This window comes from Rhinatrema bivittatum, chromosome 2, assembly GCF_901001135.1.
Source record: "Rhinatrema bivittatum chromosome 2, aRhiBiv1.1, whole genome shotgun sequence".
Classification (NCBI taxonomy): Eukaryota; Metazoa; Chordata; class Amphibia; order Gymnophiona; family Rhinatrematidae; genus Rhinatrema; species Rhinatrema bivittatum.
The window spans coordinates 823160309-823175743 of record NC_042616.1 but is presented as its reverse complement, the minus strand read 5'-3'; the positions used below and the strand labels follow the sequence as shown (position 1 = coordinate 823175743).

The 15435-nt window shown below is 48.5% G+C and overlaps 1 protein-coding gene across 1 annotated transcript in view; it reads left to right on the top strand.

Moving 5' to 3' along the window:
- The window catches only part of WDR97 (WD repeat domain 97), a 378285-nt gene that overhangs the window by 36074 nt on the left and 326776 nt on the right, over nt 1-15435 (top strand). The window contains exon 3 of the mRNA XM_029587226.1: nt 3491-4074. Coding sequence (XP_029443086.1) covers nt 3491-4074 — 584 coding nt within the window. The remainder of the gene's footprint in view (nt 1-3490; nt 4075-15435) is intronic.

Genomic DNA, 15435 nt, shown 5'->3' with positions numbered 1-15435 from the left:
AATGGCCACCGGTTTTAAAAGATGTCCAAGTTGTCCCCGGACAATGTCGATTGCAGACCCTCATGAGATTTGTGTTCTCTGCCTGGGATCAGGCCATGATGTCCGCGCATGTTCCACCTACACCCAGATGACACCGAAGGGCAGGCGTGCCCGACTGGAAAAAATGGAGGAACTTTTCAAAAAGAACTTTTCAAAAAGCCTGCAAGACGTGACACTAGAAGGCCCTTCTATCGGCCTCGCAGATACTATCCGCCTACTTCTTCTACACGCCCTTTCTGTCAATCCCAGAGAGGACGTTCACGTCAACCAAAGCACGCTAAAACTCAGCCACCCCCACAAACAGGACCAGCACCTGGTTTTTGAAATCCATACCAGAGAACTGCAGCCTTTTCAATAACTCTCAATTCAACCTGCCTGTTGGAGGTCGGCTCCACTACTTCCAACAACAATGGAGCCTCATCACCACAGATCAGTGGGTGTTAGCTATCCTGAACAGGGGATACCGTTTAAAATTTCAAAAGTTACCCCTGGAGTCTCCACCCATTCCTCTGTGGTCACACAACATCATAACATCTCAACTGCAATCAGAACTCTCTACCCTGCTGACTACCAGGGCTATCGAAGCCGTTCCCTGGTCTCAACATGGCAGGCGGTTCTACTCCCATTATTTCCTAATTCCAAAGAAAATAGGCGGTCTCTGACCCATTCTAGACCTCTGCAATCTCAACAAATTTCTTCAAAAAGAAAAAATTCGTATGGTTTCTCTGGGAACCATTTTTCCACTATTGCAATGAGGGGATTGGCTCTGTTCTCTGGATCTTCAAGAAGCGTACGCTCACATCCCCATTTCCCCACAACATCGAAAGTACCTACGATTCATAGCTGGAAAAGGACATTTCCAGTACTGAGTCTTTCCATTCGGACTAACCTCAGCACCTCGAGTGTTCACAAAATGCCTAGCAGTTATGGCTGCACATCTAAGAAAAGACAGCATTCATGTTTTTCCCTACCTAGATGATTGGCTCATCAGGAATCTATCCAAACAAGGAGCTCTCACTGCCTTACGGACCACCATATCTCTTTTGCATTCTCTGGGGTTTCTAATCAATTATCAGAAATCACATTTGAGCCCGTCTTAACATCTTACTTTCATTGGAGCAGAACTCAACACCACAGTCGCAAAAGCTTTTCTTCCAAGCGACCGTGTAAACAATCTAGCAAATCTTGCAAACGTCTCGAGTGCCCGCAACTTTGCCTCTGCTCATCAATTTCTGACCTTACTTGGCCACATGGCTTCCACAGTTCATGTAACGCCTATGGCGAAGTTAGCCATGAGAAGGACTCAGTGGACCCTGAAGTCTCAATGGCTACAAGCTCTTCAGCCTATGTCGACCTTGATTCGAGTAGACAACCAATTACGACTCTCACACAAGAGACCAATCGGCTTTGCGGACCGGGTTACCGTTCCAACAGCCAATTCCCCAAGTAACTCTAACCACAGATGCATCCAACTTGGGATGGGGAGCCCATGTCAACAACCTACAGACTCAAGGTACATGGATTCCGCTCGAAAAAAATTGTCAAATAAATTTTTTAGAACTTCGGGCAATCAGATATGCCCTTTATGCCTTCAAGACTGCCTCTCACACAAGACTGTATTGATACAAACAGACAAAACAGTCGCAATGTACAGTACAGGCTCCTATCTCCTGTGTCAGGAAGCAGTGCAGATTTGGGCCTGGGCCCTAGAACACTCCAGGAGTCTCAGGGCCACTTACCTAGCAGGCATACAAAATGTCCTAGCAGACAATCTCAGTCAATGTTTCCATCCCCACGAATGATCTCTGGATCGCTGTGTAGCAAGCAAAATTTTTCAATGCTGGGGTCGCCCAACTATCGACCTCTTTGCATCTAAGATGAACCACAAAGTGGAAAAATTCTGCTCCATCCACAGCCATTGACAATTGTTCCTCAGGGATGCCTTTGCTCGCCCCTGGAACACAGGGCTTCCATACGCGTAAACTCCGATTCCACTCATAGCCAAGACTCTCATGAAGCTACAGCAGGACAAGGGGGTCAATGATCCTCATAGCCCCGTACTGGCCTCGACAAGTATGGTTTCCCATACTTCTCGATCTCTCCATCAGAGAACCAATTCGCCTGGGCACAGCACCCACTCTCATAACTCAAAATTAAGGCAGGTTACACCATCCGAACCTCTAAACTCTTGCCTTAACAGCATGGCTGTTGAAAGCTTGATCCTACAACCACTCAATCTTCCAACGCAAGTCTCTCAGGTTCTCGTAGCTTCACGAAAGCCTTCCACACGTAAATCTTACCATTCCAAGTGGTCTAGATTTACCAAGTGGTGCACTCAAAAAGGTATTGTCCCTTTCTCCTGTACCACTCCATCTTTACTAGATTATCTATGGCATCTTTCAGAGTCTGGCCTCCAGACTTCTTCTGTACGTGTACACCTGAGTGCCATTGCAGCATACCACAAACACATATGGGATGCCCCAATATCAGCACAACCCCTAGTAAGTCGATTTATGAGAGGCTTACTTCAGCTGAAGCCTCCCATTTGACCACCAGTTACTGAATGGGACCTTAATGTAGTACTTGCACGACTCATGCGATCCCAGTTTGAACCTTTGCATTCCTGTGACATAAAATTTCTTACATGGAAAGTACTTTTCCTAGTAGCCATTACATCGGCTAGGAGGGTTAGTGAGTTACAAGCACTAGTTACTTACTCACCCTACACAAGGTTCCTGCACGACCGAGTGGTACTGCGCACTCACCCTAAATTTCTGCCTAAGGTAGTAACAAATTTTCACGGTAATCAATCAATGCCTGTTTGGATAAGGAAGGACGACATAATTCAGCCTTTGGACAATATGTCTTAAAGAACTTATTTCCAGTATAATCCCAACTCCTTCTACATCCAAGCTGCTGTGATTCAGGCTGCCTCATTTTTTTCCAACAATGCACCAGATGTTGTGCCGTTGCACCAGTTGTATGCTGTTGGTCCACTACAAAATGACTCAGCCTGTAGCTTGCTAATCACCCATATGTGAGGACTATCATCCTGCTTGTCCTGGGATAAAGCAAAATTGCTTACCTTGTAATAGGTGTTATCCCAGGACAGCAGGATGTAGTCCTCACAAAACCCACCTGCCACCCCGCGGAGTTGGGTCCGATACGTTTTATTATTTTATTTTTTCGCTCGTGCTTTCATTGCTACATACGAGACTGAAGGGAGACCCCTGTGGTTGAAAATATCGTGGCATGCTGGACATGCTCAGTAGGCTCAGTGTGCCAGTCAAAAGTTTCTAGAAACTTTGACAGAAGTTTTCTGTGAGAGGGCTCCAACGATGATGTCACCCATATGTGAGGACTACATCCTGCTGTCCTGGGATAACACCTATTACAAGGTAAGCAATTTTGCTTTGTGGCCAATTTTCTTATCTGTGATTGTTCTTTCTAGTTGAGAGCAGAAGACATGAAGACCCAGCACCTCATCCATGGTCTCCAGCATCAGTGGCACAACTGCCTCCAGTCTTTCATCTGTCACATGGCCTACAACTATGACAAACATTTCTGGGTAACCTTAGAATACAGTGGCCAAATTCACATCCATCTTCCCGATGGGCGGATCTTGGGCTCTGTCAAAGTCCCAGCCTCCTTCAATGGTTTGCTGTACGCCTCACAGATTAATCCATATGTGGTATGGAACTCAACTTGCCTGATGGTGCTTGGTAACCGCTTCACGGTGCATTCTACAATCAAAGCCCCCAAGGACATCTGCTGCTGTGTCTACCACCAGAAGTTGAAGAAGGTGCTGACAGCCGGGGCTGGCAACCTCTGTGTGTGGCGCTTTGGCTTCCAGCAGCTGGTATGCCAGAAGGTGATAACACGCGGCCTCTGTGATAAGGATGTTTTAAACCATCTCTCCCTCAAGAAAGGTCCATGGGATGACGAGAGCTGCTATGTGTCGTGTGGGACTGGAGTAGCCATGTTTAACATCACACAAGGGAAGCTGGTCACACTTAAGAAGGATCTCCACCTGAGGTAAGAGAGTGGAGGGGTGAGTGTCTTACCTGTCAGGGACTTGCCTTCCAAAGCCTTGGACAGGCAGCTCGTAATGGGCTTTGGGAGGACTATCATTTGGGAGCATCCTCATCATTTTTTTTTGTCACTTTGTCACTGTAAGAGTTTAAAGTGTGTTACTTTGTAGGTATAATAGAGAGATAGCAATCCATTAGCGATTTGCAATATACAGTCAGTAGGCTTTAGCATATAAAATACAGCATGATAGCATTGACTTCCAGAGAGGCTATAATTTTTTAATAAGGTAGAGTGGAAAGGCTTGGCTCCGAAGGAAGAAGTTTAAGAGGATCCTCTGGGCCCAAATGGAGCATCAGGCTTTTGATTGGGAATCAGGAAATCAAGTTGTAAATCTTAGGTTGCTACAAACAATCAGATTTTCAGTAATTTCCTAAATGTGAGGAGGTCTGGGGCAAGGCTGATCTCCAGTGGTAGAAGGTGGAGATGGCGCCTGTGAAGGTTCTAGAGTTTAATTTCCTTGGGGCTGGCACTACTAGCAGGCTTGTGGTAGTGAGCACAGAGTTCTTGTAGGAGTGGAAAGCCTTTGAAGGCCAAAACCAGGGTTCTAAATATGGCCTGGCAATGTCTAGGAAGCCAGTGGGCCAAGGTGGTCACACTTTCTGGCATTCGCTATGGTCCTTGCAGCTGCATTTGGTATGAGCTGCAGGCAGCGGTTGAGTTTGGGGCAGCGACTGAGGCCTGTGCAGGAGACTGCACAGGCCTCAGTCGCTATTGCAAAGGCTGACCCGTCAAAGAAAGAGTGAAGGTGGAACAACTGACATAGTTGGGAGAAAGCAGACTTAGTTATAGAAAGTATCTGGGCTTCCGTAGTGAGTCTAGAGTCCAGAGAAAAGCCCAGGCTCCGAACCTGGTAGGACAAAGGGAAAGCTGCTCCTCGTAAGGTCACCCTTCAGAGAACTTGGCTATGTTCCTTTTCCCAATCAAGAGAATTTCTGATTTTTTTGGGTGTTTAATATCAGTTGTAGTATAGCCAATTTGAGACTTATTCAGGCAGTTGTTAAGGCTGGTGACTGTTTGGTTGGGGTCTGTGATGTGAATCTGCTGTGATCTCTGTGCGGAGTAGCAATCTGATGTCAAAGCTCTGTAGCGAAAGCTGGTATTTAGCAATCTGTAGTTATTTAGAGTAGTTGTGGGTGGATCCTTGGACCAGTGGCAGGTGACCATGCCCTCGGGGTAATCCCGAGAGGGACCACTGGTCAGGCTTAGTATAGGAGACAGACACACACTAGTTCTTTTATTAGACAATATATTAACCACCAGAGATGGCAGTAGTGAGCTGGAAGTGCCTGGCTGGGCTGTAATCCCTCAGGTATTGGAACAGCGATCCCAGGGTGGCTGAGCTGTAGAGAAACTAAGACAGTGAGGAGGCAGTATATGCAGAGTTCTGGAACAAGTCCTTGATGGTAACACTCACACAATAGTCTCTTAAGGCAGCCCAGGGGTTGGTATGCATTAGGCTCTCAAGGAGCGAGTACCTGAGAGATAGATACAACTCACTGATGTTAAGCAACCAAGACTTCTTAGAAGCAATATATCAAACCACCAAAGATGGCAGTAGTGAGCTGGAAGCGCCCAGCTGGTCTGTAGTCCCTCAGGTATTGGAACAGCGATCCCAGGGTGGCTGAGCTGTAGAGAAACTAAGACAGTGAGTAGGCAGTATATGCAGAGTGCTGGAACAAGTCCTTAATGGTAACACTCACACAATAGTCTCTTAAGGCAGCTCAGGAGATGGTATACATTAGGCCCTCGAGGAGCAATTACCTGTACCCAGGGAAAGCTCCGAGAGAGATAGATGGAAACTCACAATGTTGTAAGCAGCGATGACTTCTTAGCAGAAGCAAGTCCGGGACGTGGGCCCTTGAGGAGCGAGTACCGGTTCCGGACTGCAACCTGCAAAGAAAAAGAGAGAGCGAGGCCCCCGAGGAGCGGGTACCTCTAGTGAATTCCGAGGAGGCAGAGTAGCTAGGGTCGCAGAGAGTGAATCCCATCTGCAGTGACCAGGAGGAAGCTAGGTAACAATCCCCTTGCTAACTCGTCTTGTTAGCGAAAACTAAGACCTTAAATATCTGGAGCTGGTGACGTCATCTCAGGGGGACACCCCTGAGGTTCGCGCCAACGCTGGTACATCAGTCGGGCTGTGCGCCCTTAGGCAACTGGTCAACATGGCAGCTTGCCGGTCCGGGAACGCCGGAGGAGGATGGCCTGGAGACGCCGCAGTAGCTAGCCTTCCAACAACCCCGAAGGGAGTCGCCAACGTGGTAAGGTGGGCGGAGCAGAGACGTCGGACAGCGACAGACACAACAGTACTCCCCTTCAAAGGGCAGTCTCCTCTTCGGGTTCCAGGTTCAAGTTTGAAGGATGAACGAGATGGAATAGACGACGCATCACTTATCCACGATAATGGTCTGAGGCTCCCAAGTGTGTACTTCGGGGCCAAACCCTTCCCATCTTAGAAGGTATTCAAAAATCTTGCCTCAGTTACGAACATCCAGTATCTCTTGAATTTGATCTCAAGTCTTCTTCTGCAAAGATGACAGGTGGATCTTGAAATTTTGAAGACAATTTGCTGAGGTTGAGCAGTTTCAGATGAAACGTAGAATGTGATATGGAAATTGACCAAGTAGTAGCTTCAGACAGTAGGTGACTTTGCCAATACGATGAAGGACTAGAAATGGACCCACGTAGCGAGGAGCAATCCGAAGAGAGAGTAGATGAATCAGAGGTGCTTGGTTGACAACCAGACCTTGTCTCCTGGCTTGAAGACTGGAGCCTGCGCAAGGAGCGCATAGTAGTACTTCTTAGTACGGTCACTCGCTTAAAAGAGCATGTCCTTGATCTGAAGCCACAGTCTATGGAAATCATCAGCAGTGGTTAAGCTGCTGGGGAAGTCACAGAAACTTCAGTGGAAGTGGCGATGTTGAGAATGTCCAAAAACCACTTCAAAGATGACAGTCCAGAACATATAGCTGGATGAAATTTGATGATGTTGCCAGCAGATACGGACTGGGTAGTTACCAAGAGTATCTTCTTCGGTTCTTAATATGTGCTGTGGCTCATCGTGCACATCTTCCGAATGGAAAAGAGCTTGACAGAGATACTCTAAGGTATAGGAACTGTGAATACGGTAATGCTGTTGAGCACCTTTGAGCCATGGTGAACGTTGAAGGCTTAAGAATATCAGCAGCAATGGAAAGGCTGCTGAGGACGTCATAGCATTCTTCAATAGACGTGGCAGTGTTGAGAAACGTCCAAAGCCCACTTCAAGTTGTAGTGCAATAGTGGATCTTCTGAATTGGCAAGAGGACTCTTCAGCTATTCCACTAGAGTTTGAGGAGTAAAGTTGCCTCCTTTCCCTGAGTCTACCAGGGCAAGAGTCTGAACCGAAGCCGGTCTGCAGGTCAAAGAGACTGGGAGAGAATGTGGAGGAAAGGACGCAGTAAGGCCCAAGAACAGTCCTCCTGCAGGACTTAGGCCCGTCCGTGTCCCGGAGGAATAGAGCATGTAGAGACCTCATGACCAGGTTGACCGCAATACATGCAGAGGCCGCGCTTCTTCCAAAATCTTCTCTTTTTAGAAGTCAAATGTCCAGGACCAAGTTGCATCGGTTCATCTTTATCAGCAGCAAAAATTGCTGGAACCTTTCGAGGTGCAGGTATAGAGCTAGCCTGATTCAACCCAGATAACATCCTGGGCCAGAGTTCCTTCACCTTTTCCCGGAGCCAATGATCGATCCGAGTAGCCAAGACTTCTAATTCGTCCAGTGAGTCAGGTGTTTCACAAGCAGCCAGCTCGTCTTTTAAACGGGTATCCAGGCCTCTGCAAAAGAGAGTCTTGAGACATTTGGGGTCCCAGCAAAGTTCTGCCGCAAGTGTTTTAAACTCTATGGAAAATTCAGCCAATGATCTGTTGCCTTGCTTCAAATCCACCAAAGCAAAACCGGCTACAGAATTTCGAGCAGGTTCATCAAAAACAGATTTAAATAAGTCCATAAATCCTTCTATGTCCTGCAAAATAGGGTCCTTGTGCTCCCACAAAGTAGATGCCCAAGACAAGGCTCTACCATCCAAGTAAGAAAGGATGTAGGTAGTCTTGGAGAGAGCAGTAGGAAATAAAGATGGTTGTAAGGTAAAGTGTATGCAGCACTGGTTTAAAAAGCCCTGAGTCTTCTGTATTTCTCCAAAGAAGCGGATCGGAGCCACCAGTGGTACAGCAGTCTTTAAAGTTGCCTGCTGTAACTGACTTTCATGGTTAGAAGCAGTACTTTGAACTTTCTGTGTGTGTAGCTGATGAAAAGCTAAAAAAAGTTTTTCCAAGGTATCCTGTTGTTCTGCAATGCGCTGAGCCAGGCCCAGTATAGCCTGCAAAGCATTGAGTTGTGCTGGATCCATGTAGTTACCCGAACTCTGGAGTCAAGCCGAACCCTGTAGTCAAGCTGGATCCTAGGAGTTTACCGGAACCTTGGAGACAAACCGAATCCATGGGGTTAAGCCGAAACCCTGGAATCAAGCCGGAATCAAGTAGTCAAGCCAGATCCATAGAGTTAAACCGGAACCTTTTTTACTCAATGGTTAGTGCAGTTAGTATAACTGTGTTTAAAAAGGGATTGGATAAGTTCTTGGAGGAGAAGTCCATTACCTGCTATTAATTAAGTTGACTTAGAAAATAGCCACTGCTATTACTAGCAACGGTAACATGGAATAGACTTAGTTTTTTGGGTACTTGCCAGGTTCTTATGGCCTGGATTGGCCACTGTTAGAAACAGGATGCTGGGCTTGATGGACCCTTGGTCTGACCTAGTATGGCATGTTCTTATGTTCTTGGAGACAAGCCGGATCCATGGAGTTAGCAATCTGATGTGAATCTGCTGTGATCTCCGTGACTAGATAGCAATCTGATGTGTTCTCCGTCTGGAGTAGCAATCTGATGTCAAAGCTCTGTAGAGAAAGCTGGTATTTAGCAACCTGTAGTTATTTAGAGTAGTTGTGGGTGCATCCCTGGTCCAGTGGAAGGTGACCATGCCCTCGGGGGAAATCCCGAGAGGGACCACTGGTCAGGCTTAGTGTAGGAGACAGACACACACTAGTTCTTTTATTAGACAATATGGTAAACCACCAGAGGTGGTAGTAATGAGCTGGAAGTGCCCAGCTGGGCTGTAGTCCCATTGGAACAGCGATCCCAGGGTGGCTGAGCTGTAGAGAAACTAAGACAGTGAGGAGGCAATATATGCAGAGTTCTGGAGCTAGTCCTTGATGGTAAAACTCACATGGGCCTATGTGAGACTGAGCATATGAGAGTGAGAGACTGCCTGTGTGTGAGTCTATATGAGACTGAATACACAAGAGTAAGAGACAGCCTGTGTGTGTGCCTGTGTGAGGCTGAGCATGTGAATGAGAGTCATCAAGTATATGTGTCTGCACCTGTGTGAGACTGAGCATGTGAGAGTAAGAGGCTGCCTGTGTGTAGTGAGTGTGTGTGTCTATGTGAGACTGAGCACATGAGAATGAGAGACAATGTGTGTGTGTAAGGGGGCCTGTGTGAGACTGAGCATGTGAGTGAGAGACTGCCTGTGTGCATGTGTGAGACAGAGTGCATAGGAGTGAAAGGCAGCTTGTGTGTGTGCCTGTGTGAGACTGAGCATGTGAATGAGAGTCATCCAGTGTGGGTGTGTCTGCACCTGTGTGATACTGAGCATGTGAGAGTAAGAGACTGCCTGTGTGTAGTGTGTGTGTGTGTGTGTGTCTATGTGAGACTGAGCACATGAAAATGAGAGACAATGTGGGTGAGTGTGGTGGGGGCCTGTGTGAGATTGAGCATGTGAGTGAGAGACTGCCTGTGTGTGCGTCTGTGTGAGACTGAGTGCATAAGAGTGAGAGGCAGCCTGTGTGTGTGTGTCCTTGTGTGAGGCTAGGCATGTGAATGAGAGACAACCTGTGTGTGTGTGTGTGTGCCTTTGTGAGACTGAGCATGTGGATGAGAGACAGCCTGTCCTTGTGTGTGTGCTTATGTGAAACTGAGCATGTGAATGAGTCATCCAGTGTGTGTGTCTACACCTGTGTGAGCCTCAGCATGTGAGAGTAAGATACAAACTATGTGTGTGTGTGTCTGTCTGTCTGTGTGAGAGTGAGCACATAAGAGTGAGAAACAGTCTGTATGTGTTTGTGTCTATGTGAGACTGAACATGTGAATGAGAGACTGCCTGTGTGTAGTGTGTGTGTCTGTGTGAGACTGAGAATGTGAATGAGAGACAGCCTGTGTATGTGCCTGTGTGACACTGAGCATGTGAATGAGAGACTGCCTGTGAGTATGTGTGTGTCTGTGTGAGGCTGAGCATATGAGTGAGAGATGCACAATAAAGCTCTGGAATCTGTTGCCAGAGGATGTGGTTAGTGCAATTAGTGTCGCTAGGTTTAAAAAAGGTTTGGATAAGTTCTTGGAGGAGAAGTCATTAACTGCTATTAATCAAGTTGACTTAGGGAATAGCATCTGCTATTACTGGCATTGATAGCATGGGATCTACTTAGTGTTTGGGTACTTGCCAGGTACTTGTAGCCTGGTTTGGCCACTGTTGGAAACAGGATGCTGGGCTTGATGGACCCTTGGTCTGAATCAGTATGGCAATTTCTTATGTTCTTATGTGTCTATGTGAAACAGCACATAAGAGTGAGAAACAGTCTGTGTATATGTATGTGTCTATGTGAGACTGAGCATGTGAATGAGAGACAGCCTGTGTATGTGCCTGAGTGAGACTGATCATGTGAGAATGAGAGACAGCCTATCTGTGTGTGGACCCGTGTGAGACTGAGCATGTGAACGAGAGACAGCCAGTGTGTGTGTCTGTGCCTGTGTGAGACTGATCATGTGAGCGTGAGGGACAGCCTGTGGGTGTGTGTCTGTGTGTTCCCCTCCTCTTCTGTGTGCCGCGATCATGTGGCTTCTGTTCCTCTGCAGCAGGCCCAGCTGCATGGAGACAAGATGGTTCCAACAGCAATTTCCCAGTGCGGGAAAAGTTTGGGCTGCTCAGGGAGATGGAGGCTGTGTTGGGCCCTGTTCCCCTCCTCTCCCGCATGCCGCAATCATGCAGCTTCTGTTCTTCTGCAGCAGGTCCGGCCGCATGGAGATAAGATGGCACCGATAGCAATCTCCCAGCGTGAGAAAGCTTGTCAGGCCAGCAGCCGGGCTTGGGGATAGCTGAATGCAGCGGCACTGTACATGATTCGTTTCTGGAGGGGACAGGCCCTCTGGGGGGAACGAGGCCAGTAGGAGAGCCACAGATTCCCAAGCCCCTATCAGGCAGAAGAGCTACAGCTCGGAAGGTGATGGACTCCTGGGAGCCCAGGGACTCCCCTCCCCAGTTGTCTCTGGCAATCTCGTTGGGGGAAGGGGCGGAGATGCAATCTCTGGGCTGGACAGGGGAGAGGATGATATGGAATTTTCCTCAGAATTTGTTTTACTTATGCTTAAGGCCTTTTTAACCATGAAAAGCACTGGCTTTAAAACAGCATTTCCATCTTGTCCTGCTGCAAAGAGGCCGAGGGGGCTCCTTGGCTAGGGGGACAGAGGACCTCCTTCACCGGCTGGGCCTGGACCATCCTGAGGGGTCTGGCGGCTCAGATGATTCGGACCTGGATGACCTGGAAGATGTTCTTGGGGTTGGTACAGAGGTGCATCAGGATGACCCAGCAGATTTCATGGTGGATGTCAATCAGGACGGGGATAAGGACATGGCTGATCCAGGAGAGATCCTGATAATGTCTGTTCCATAAGGAGGCGTTGAGGCCCCTTATTTCCCATGTTCAGAAGGAACTGGGTATTAAGGTGGTCCAGAAGGAGTTGGACAATGAAGGGGGTGGATCTGGTGTTGTTTGGACTTCAGGACCTGCCAAAAGCCTTTCCTCTCCTTAAAAGGATCAAGAAGGTGGTGAATCAGGAATGGGACTTCCCAGAGGTGAGACCCAAGGTGGCTAGAGCTGTAGCAAAGTTGTATCTCCTCACAGGATATTCTGCAGCTGCTGGTATTGCTGAAGGTGGATGCTTTGGTCTAGGCGATCACTAACAGGATGACCATTCTGTTTGCAGGTTTGGCAGCGTTAAAGGATGCACAGGACCGTAAGCTAGAGATTCATTGGGAGAGGATATTTGAAGTCTTGGCATTGGGCCTGCAAGCTGCGATCTGTGGAAGTCTGATGCAGAGGGCCAGCTTATGCTGGAAACAGATTTCTCAGGAAAAGTCGTTAGCAGACTCTGGTGTTAATAGCCAAGTGGAGGCCGGGATTACATATGAGACTGGGATTGCATATGAGGCTGATATACTTTATGACTTGAGCTGGATTTCGGCCAGGAATATGATGCTGTGGTTGTGGAATTGGTCAGCTGATATGTGGTCCAAGTCTCAGCTCTGTAATCTTCCCTTGAAAGGAAGGAAAATTGTTGTTCAGGGAGGATCAGAAACAATTGATGAAGGTTTTGGGAGAGTCTAAAGGGAATAAACTGCTGGAGGATAAGATGACAGTCAGGAAGTCTCCCTGAATCAGCTGGGGCCATCCCCGCAGCTGTTGCCATGCGGCCGGCTCCTCTGCTCCTGTTTCTGCCTTCCCCCGACGTGCTGCTGCGATCCCGGGACCTTCAGCCAGCAGGGAGACCGTCCCTGCCGGTGCCTGCTTCAACCTGTCAGTGCCTGCAGCCTCTCACAGCTCCCTGCAGCCAGCACTTCTCTCTTCAGCCTTGCAGCGTGGAGCGGTGCCTGCAGCCTGCTACAGCTCCCTGCTTCCCCTGCAGCCAGCCTTACCTCTCTCTGCTTCTTCCTGCTTCAGTCCTTGCAGCTGGGAGCTGCTCCAGCGACCTGCCTTCAACGAGCTCCAGTCCAGGGCTGCTGGTGGCGTCCTCCACGTGGCTGAGGACGCCACCAGCTTCCAGCTCTTCGCTGCAGCTCCCTAGGGCACGGGCGTGCGCCCCTCTGCTCCTCTTCAAGGGCCAGCCAGGTGTGGCCCCCTGCTGACCCCTCCCTGGGCGTTGTCCTCATCAGCCCTACTAAAGGGTTCAGCGTCCAGTCTATCTTTGCCTTCGCAAGGAGTTGGTCACTCCTGAGACCCTTCGCTCCAGGAAGTCGTCCGTGTTCCAGCACTTCTGCAAGGTCCTGTGTTTCATTGTTACCCGTCAGAGCTCCTCGTCCAGTCCTGATGTCTGCCTTCTGTTCCAGTCCTGACGTCCGCCTGCTGTTCCAGTCCCAAGGTCTGTCTCTTGATCCAGTACCTGTGTTCCAGTCCTGATGTTACCTGATGTTCCAGATGTCCATGTTCAAGCCCTGAGGTGTGTCTCCTGATCCAGTATCCGTGTTCCAGTCCTGATGTTTCCTGCTGTCCCAGATGTCCTTGTTCCAGCCCTGAGGTCTGTCTTAGTCCTTGTTCCTGACCCTGATGCTTTAACCTGCCTTGAGCTGCCAGGAGTGCAGCGAATCTGCCTTGAGCTGCCAGGAGTGCAGTGAATCTGCCTTGAGCTGCCAGGAGTGCAGCAACCTGCTTCTTCCCTGTGCTCTCCCGCTCTCAGCGTGGTCCGCGACCAGCCTTCCAGGGCTGTGTAGGGCGCGCATGGGACAGGGTGGTCCGCGACTCATTCCCGCGGGTGGCCTGAGCAGGGCGCCCTGAGGGACAGTGCCCATGTCTTCCTTCAGCCCTCGTTCCTGAGTCCATCTCTGTGCACCCAGTACCTCGTCCTGAGTCCACGTCTGTTCCTGAGTCCACCTCTGTGCATCCAGTACCTCATCCTGAGCCCACGTCTGTTCCTGAGTCCACCTCTGTGCATCCAGTACCTCGTCTTGAGTCCACGTCTGTGCCTAAGTCCACGTTTATGCATCCTGCACTTCGTTCCTGAGTCCACGTCTATGCCTGAGTCTACGTCGTTCCTGAGTCTCGTCTGAATCCATGTTCCAGTCTTCGCTGCCCTGGCCTCCATCCGGCCTGCCGCTTCATGCCATACCCTGTGGCAGGTCCGAAAGGGCTGGGAACATTCGGAGGACTGTTCACAAGACCAACATTGCATTGTTGGGTCTTCCGAAGCGTGCAGATCCGGAGGAGGGCCTGTCTTCCAGTCATCACTCCAGCCTTGCTCCCGTCCAGCCCATGCTCGGGCATGCCATGCCTCCCGCGGCACCTCTTCAGAGTTCCTCTGGGGTCGAGCCGTGGCCCAAGGACACACATCTCTCAGGAAGTGGGATCGCTCTCCTAGCACTCCCCAACAGGCACGTATTGTTACCGGTGACGAGTCGTGGGTGCACCACTATCAACCAGAAGCGAAACGTGATTCCATGCAGTGGAAGCATCCACTATCACCGACACCGAGAAAGTTCAAGCTTGTGCCTTCTGCAGGAAAGGTGATATTGACTGTGTTTTGGGACCGAGATGGGATACTCTTAACCAATTTTCAGAAACGTGGTGAATCTGTTAATTTGGCTTCCTACTGTGCTAGTCTATTAAACCTTAAAGGAGCTATTCGTAGAAAACGCCTAGATCTGGAAAAAAGAGGAGTGCTGATTCTTCACGATAATGCCAGACCACACACTTCGAATGAGACTCGTCAGACAATTGCGAACCTGCACTGGGAAGTTCTTGAACATCCACCATACAGTCCGGATTTGGCACCCAGCAATTTTCACTTGTTTGGCAAACTGAAAAGCCATCTCGGTGGTAAACATTTCACCAGTGATGAAGAAGTGGAACAAGAGGTGAAGCGCTGGTTACGATGCCAGCCAAAAGACCTTTACGCAGAAGGTTTTGACGGACTTTTCAAACGCTGGGACAAATGTATAAATGTTCGCGGCGATTACGTTGAAAAGTAGTTGGTTTTTCCAGAAAAACTGTTTGTGACTATATTCTGCATATTTCACACTTAATAATTCAAATCTGCTTCATCAATGTTACTTCCCTGTTTTAATGTAACTTTCGCTTCCTGTGTTAACTGGTTTCCCCCCCTTGTTTATTGTAAACCGGTACGATAAGACCTGGTCTTGAGCATCGGTATAATAAAAGAACTTAAATAAATAAATCAATCTTTTGCATTTAAATAAATTTCATGAATATTAATCCCATGTATGTTTGTAACTTACTTACTGACTTACCCTCGTACATGCTTATATTTTTGATTGAATTCTCTTTTTTCTCTTTTCTATGCCCTCACCTCTAGAGATTTGTGTTGTGTTTGCTTCTGCGCCTGAGAGTATACTTACTATATTGTTGCTGAAGGGGGAGGGGTGGGGGCTTGATGTATAGTATAAAAAATTGTAAGAGACTGTGCTTTTTCTGCCTTATTATT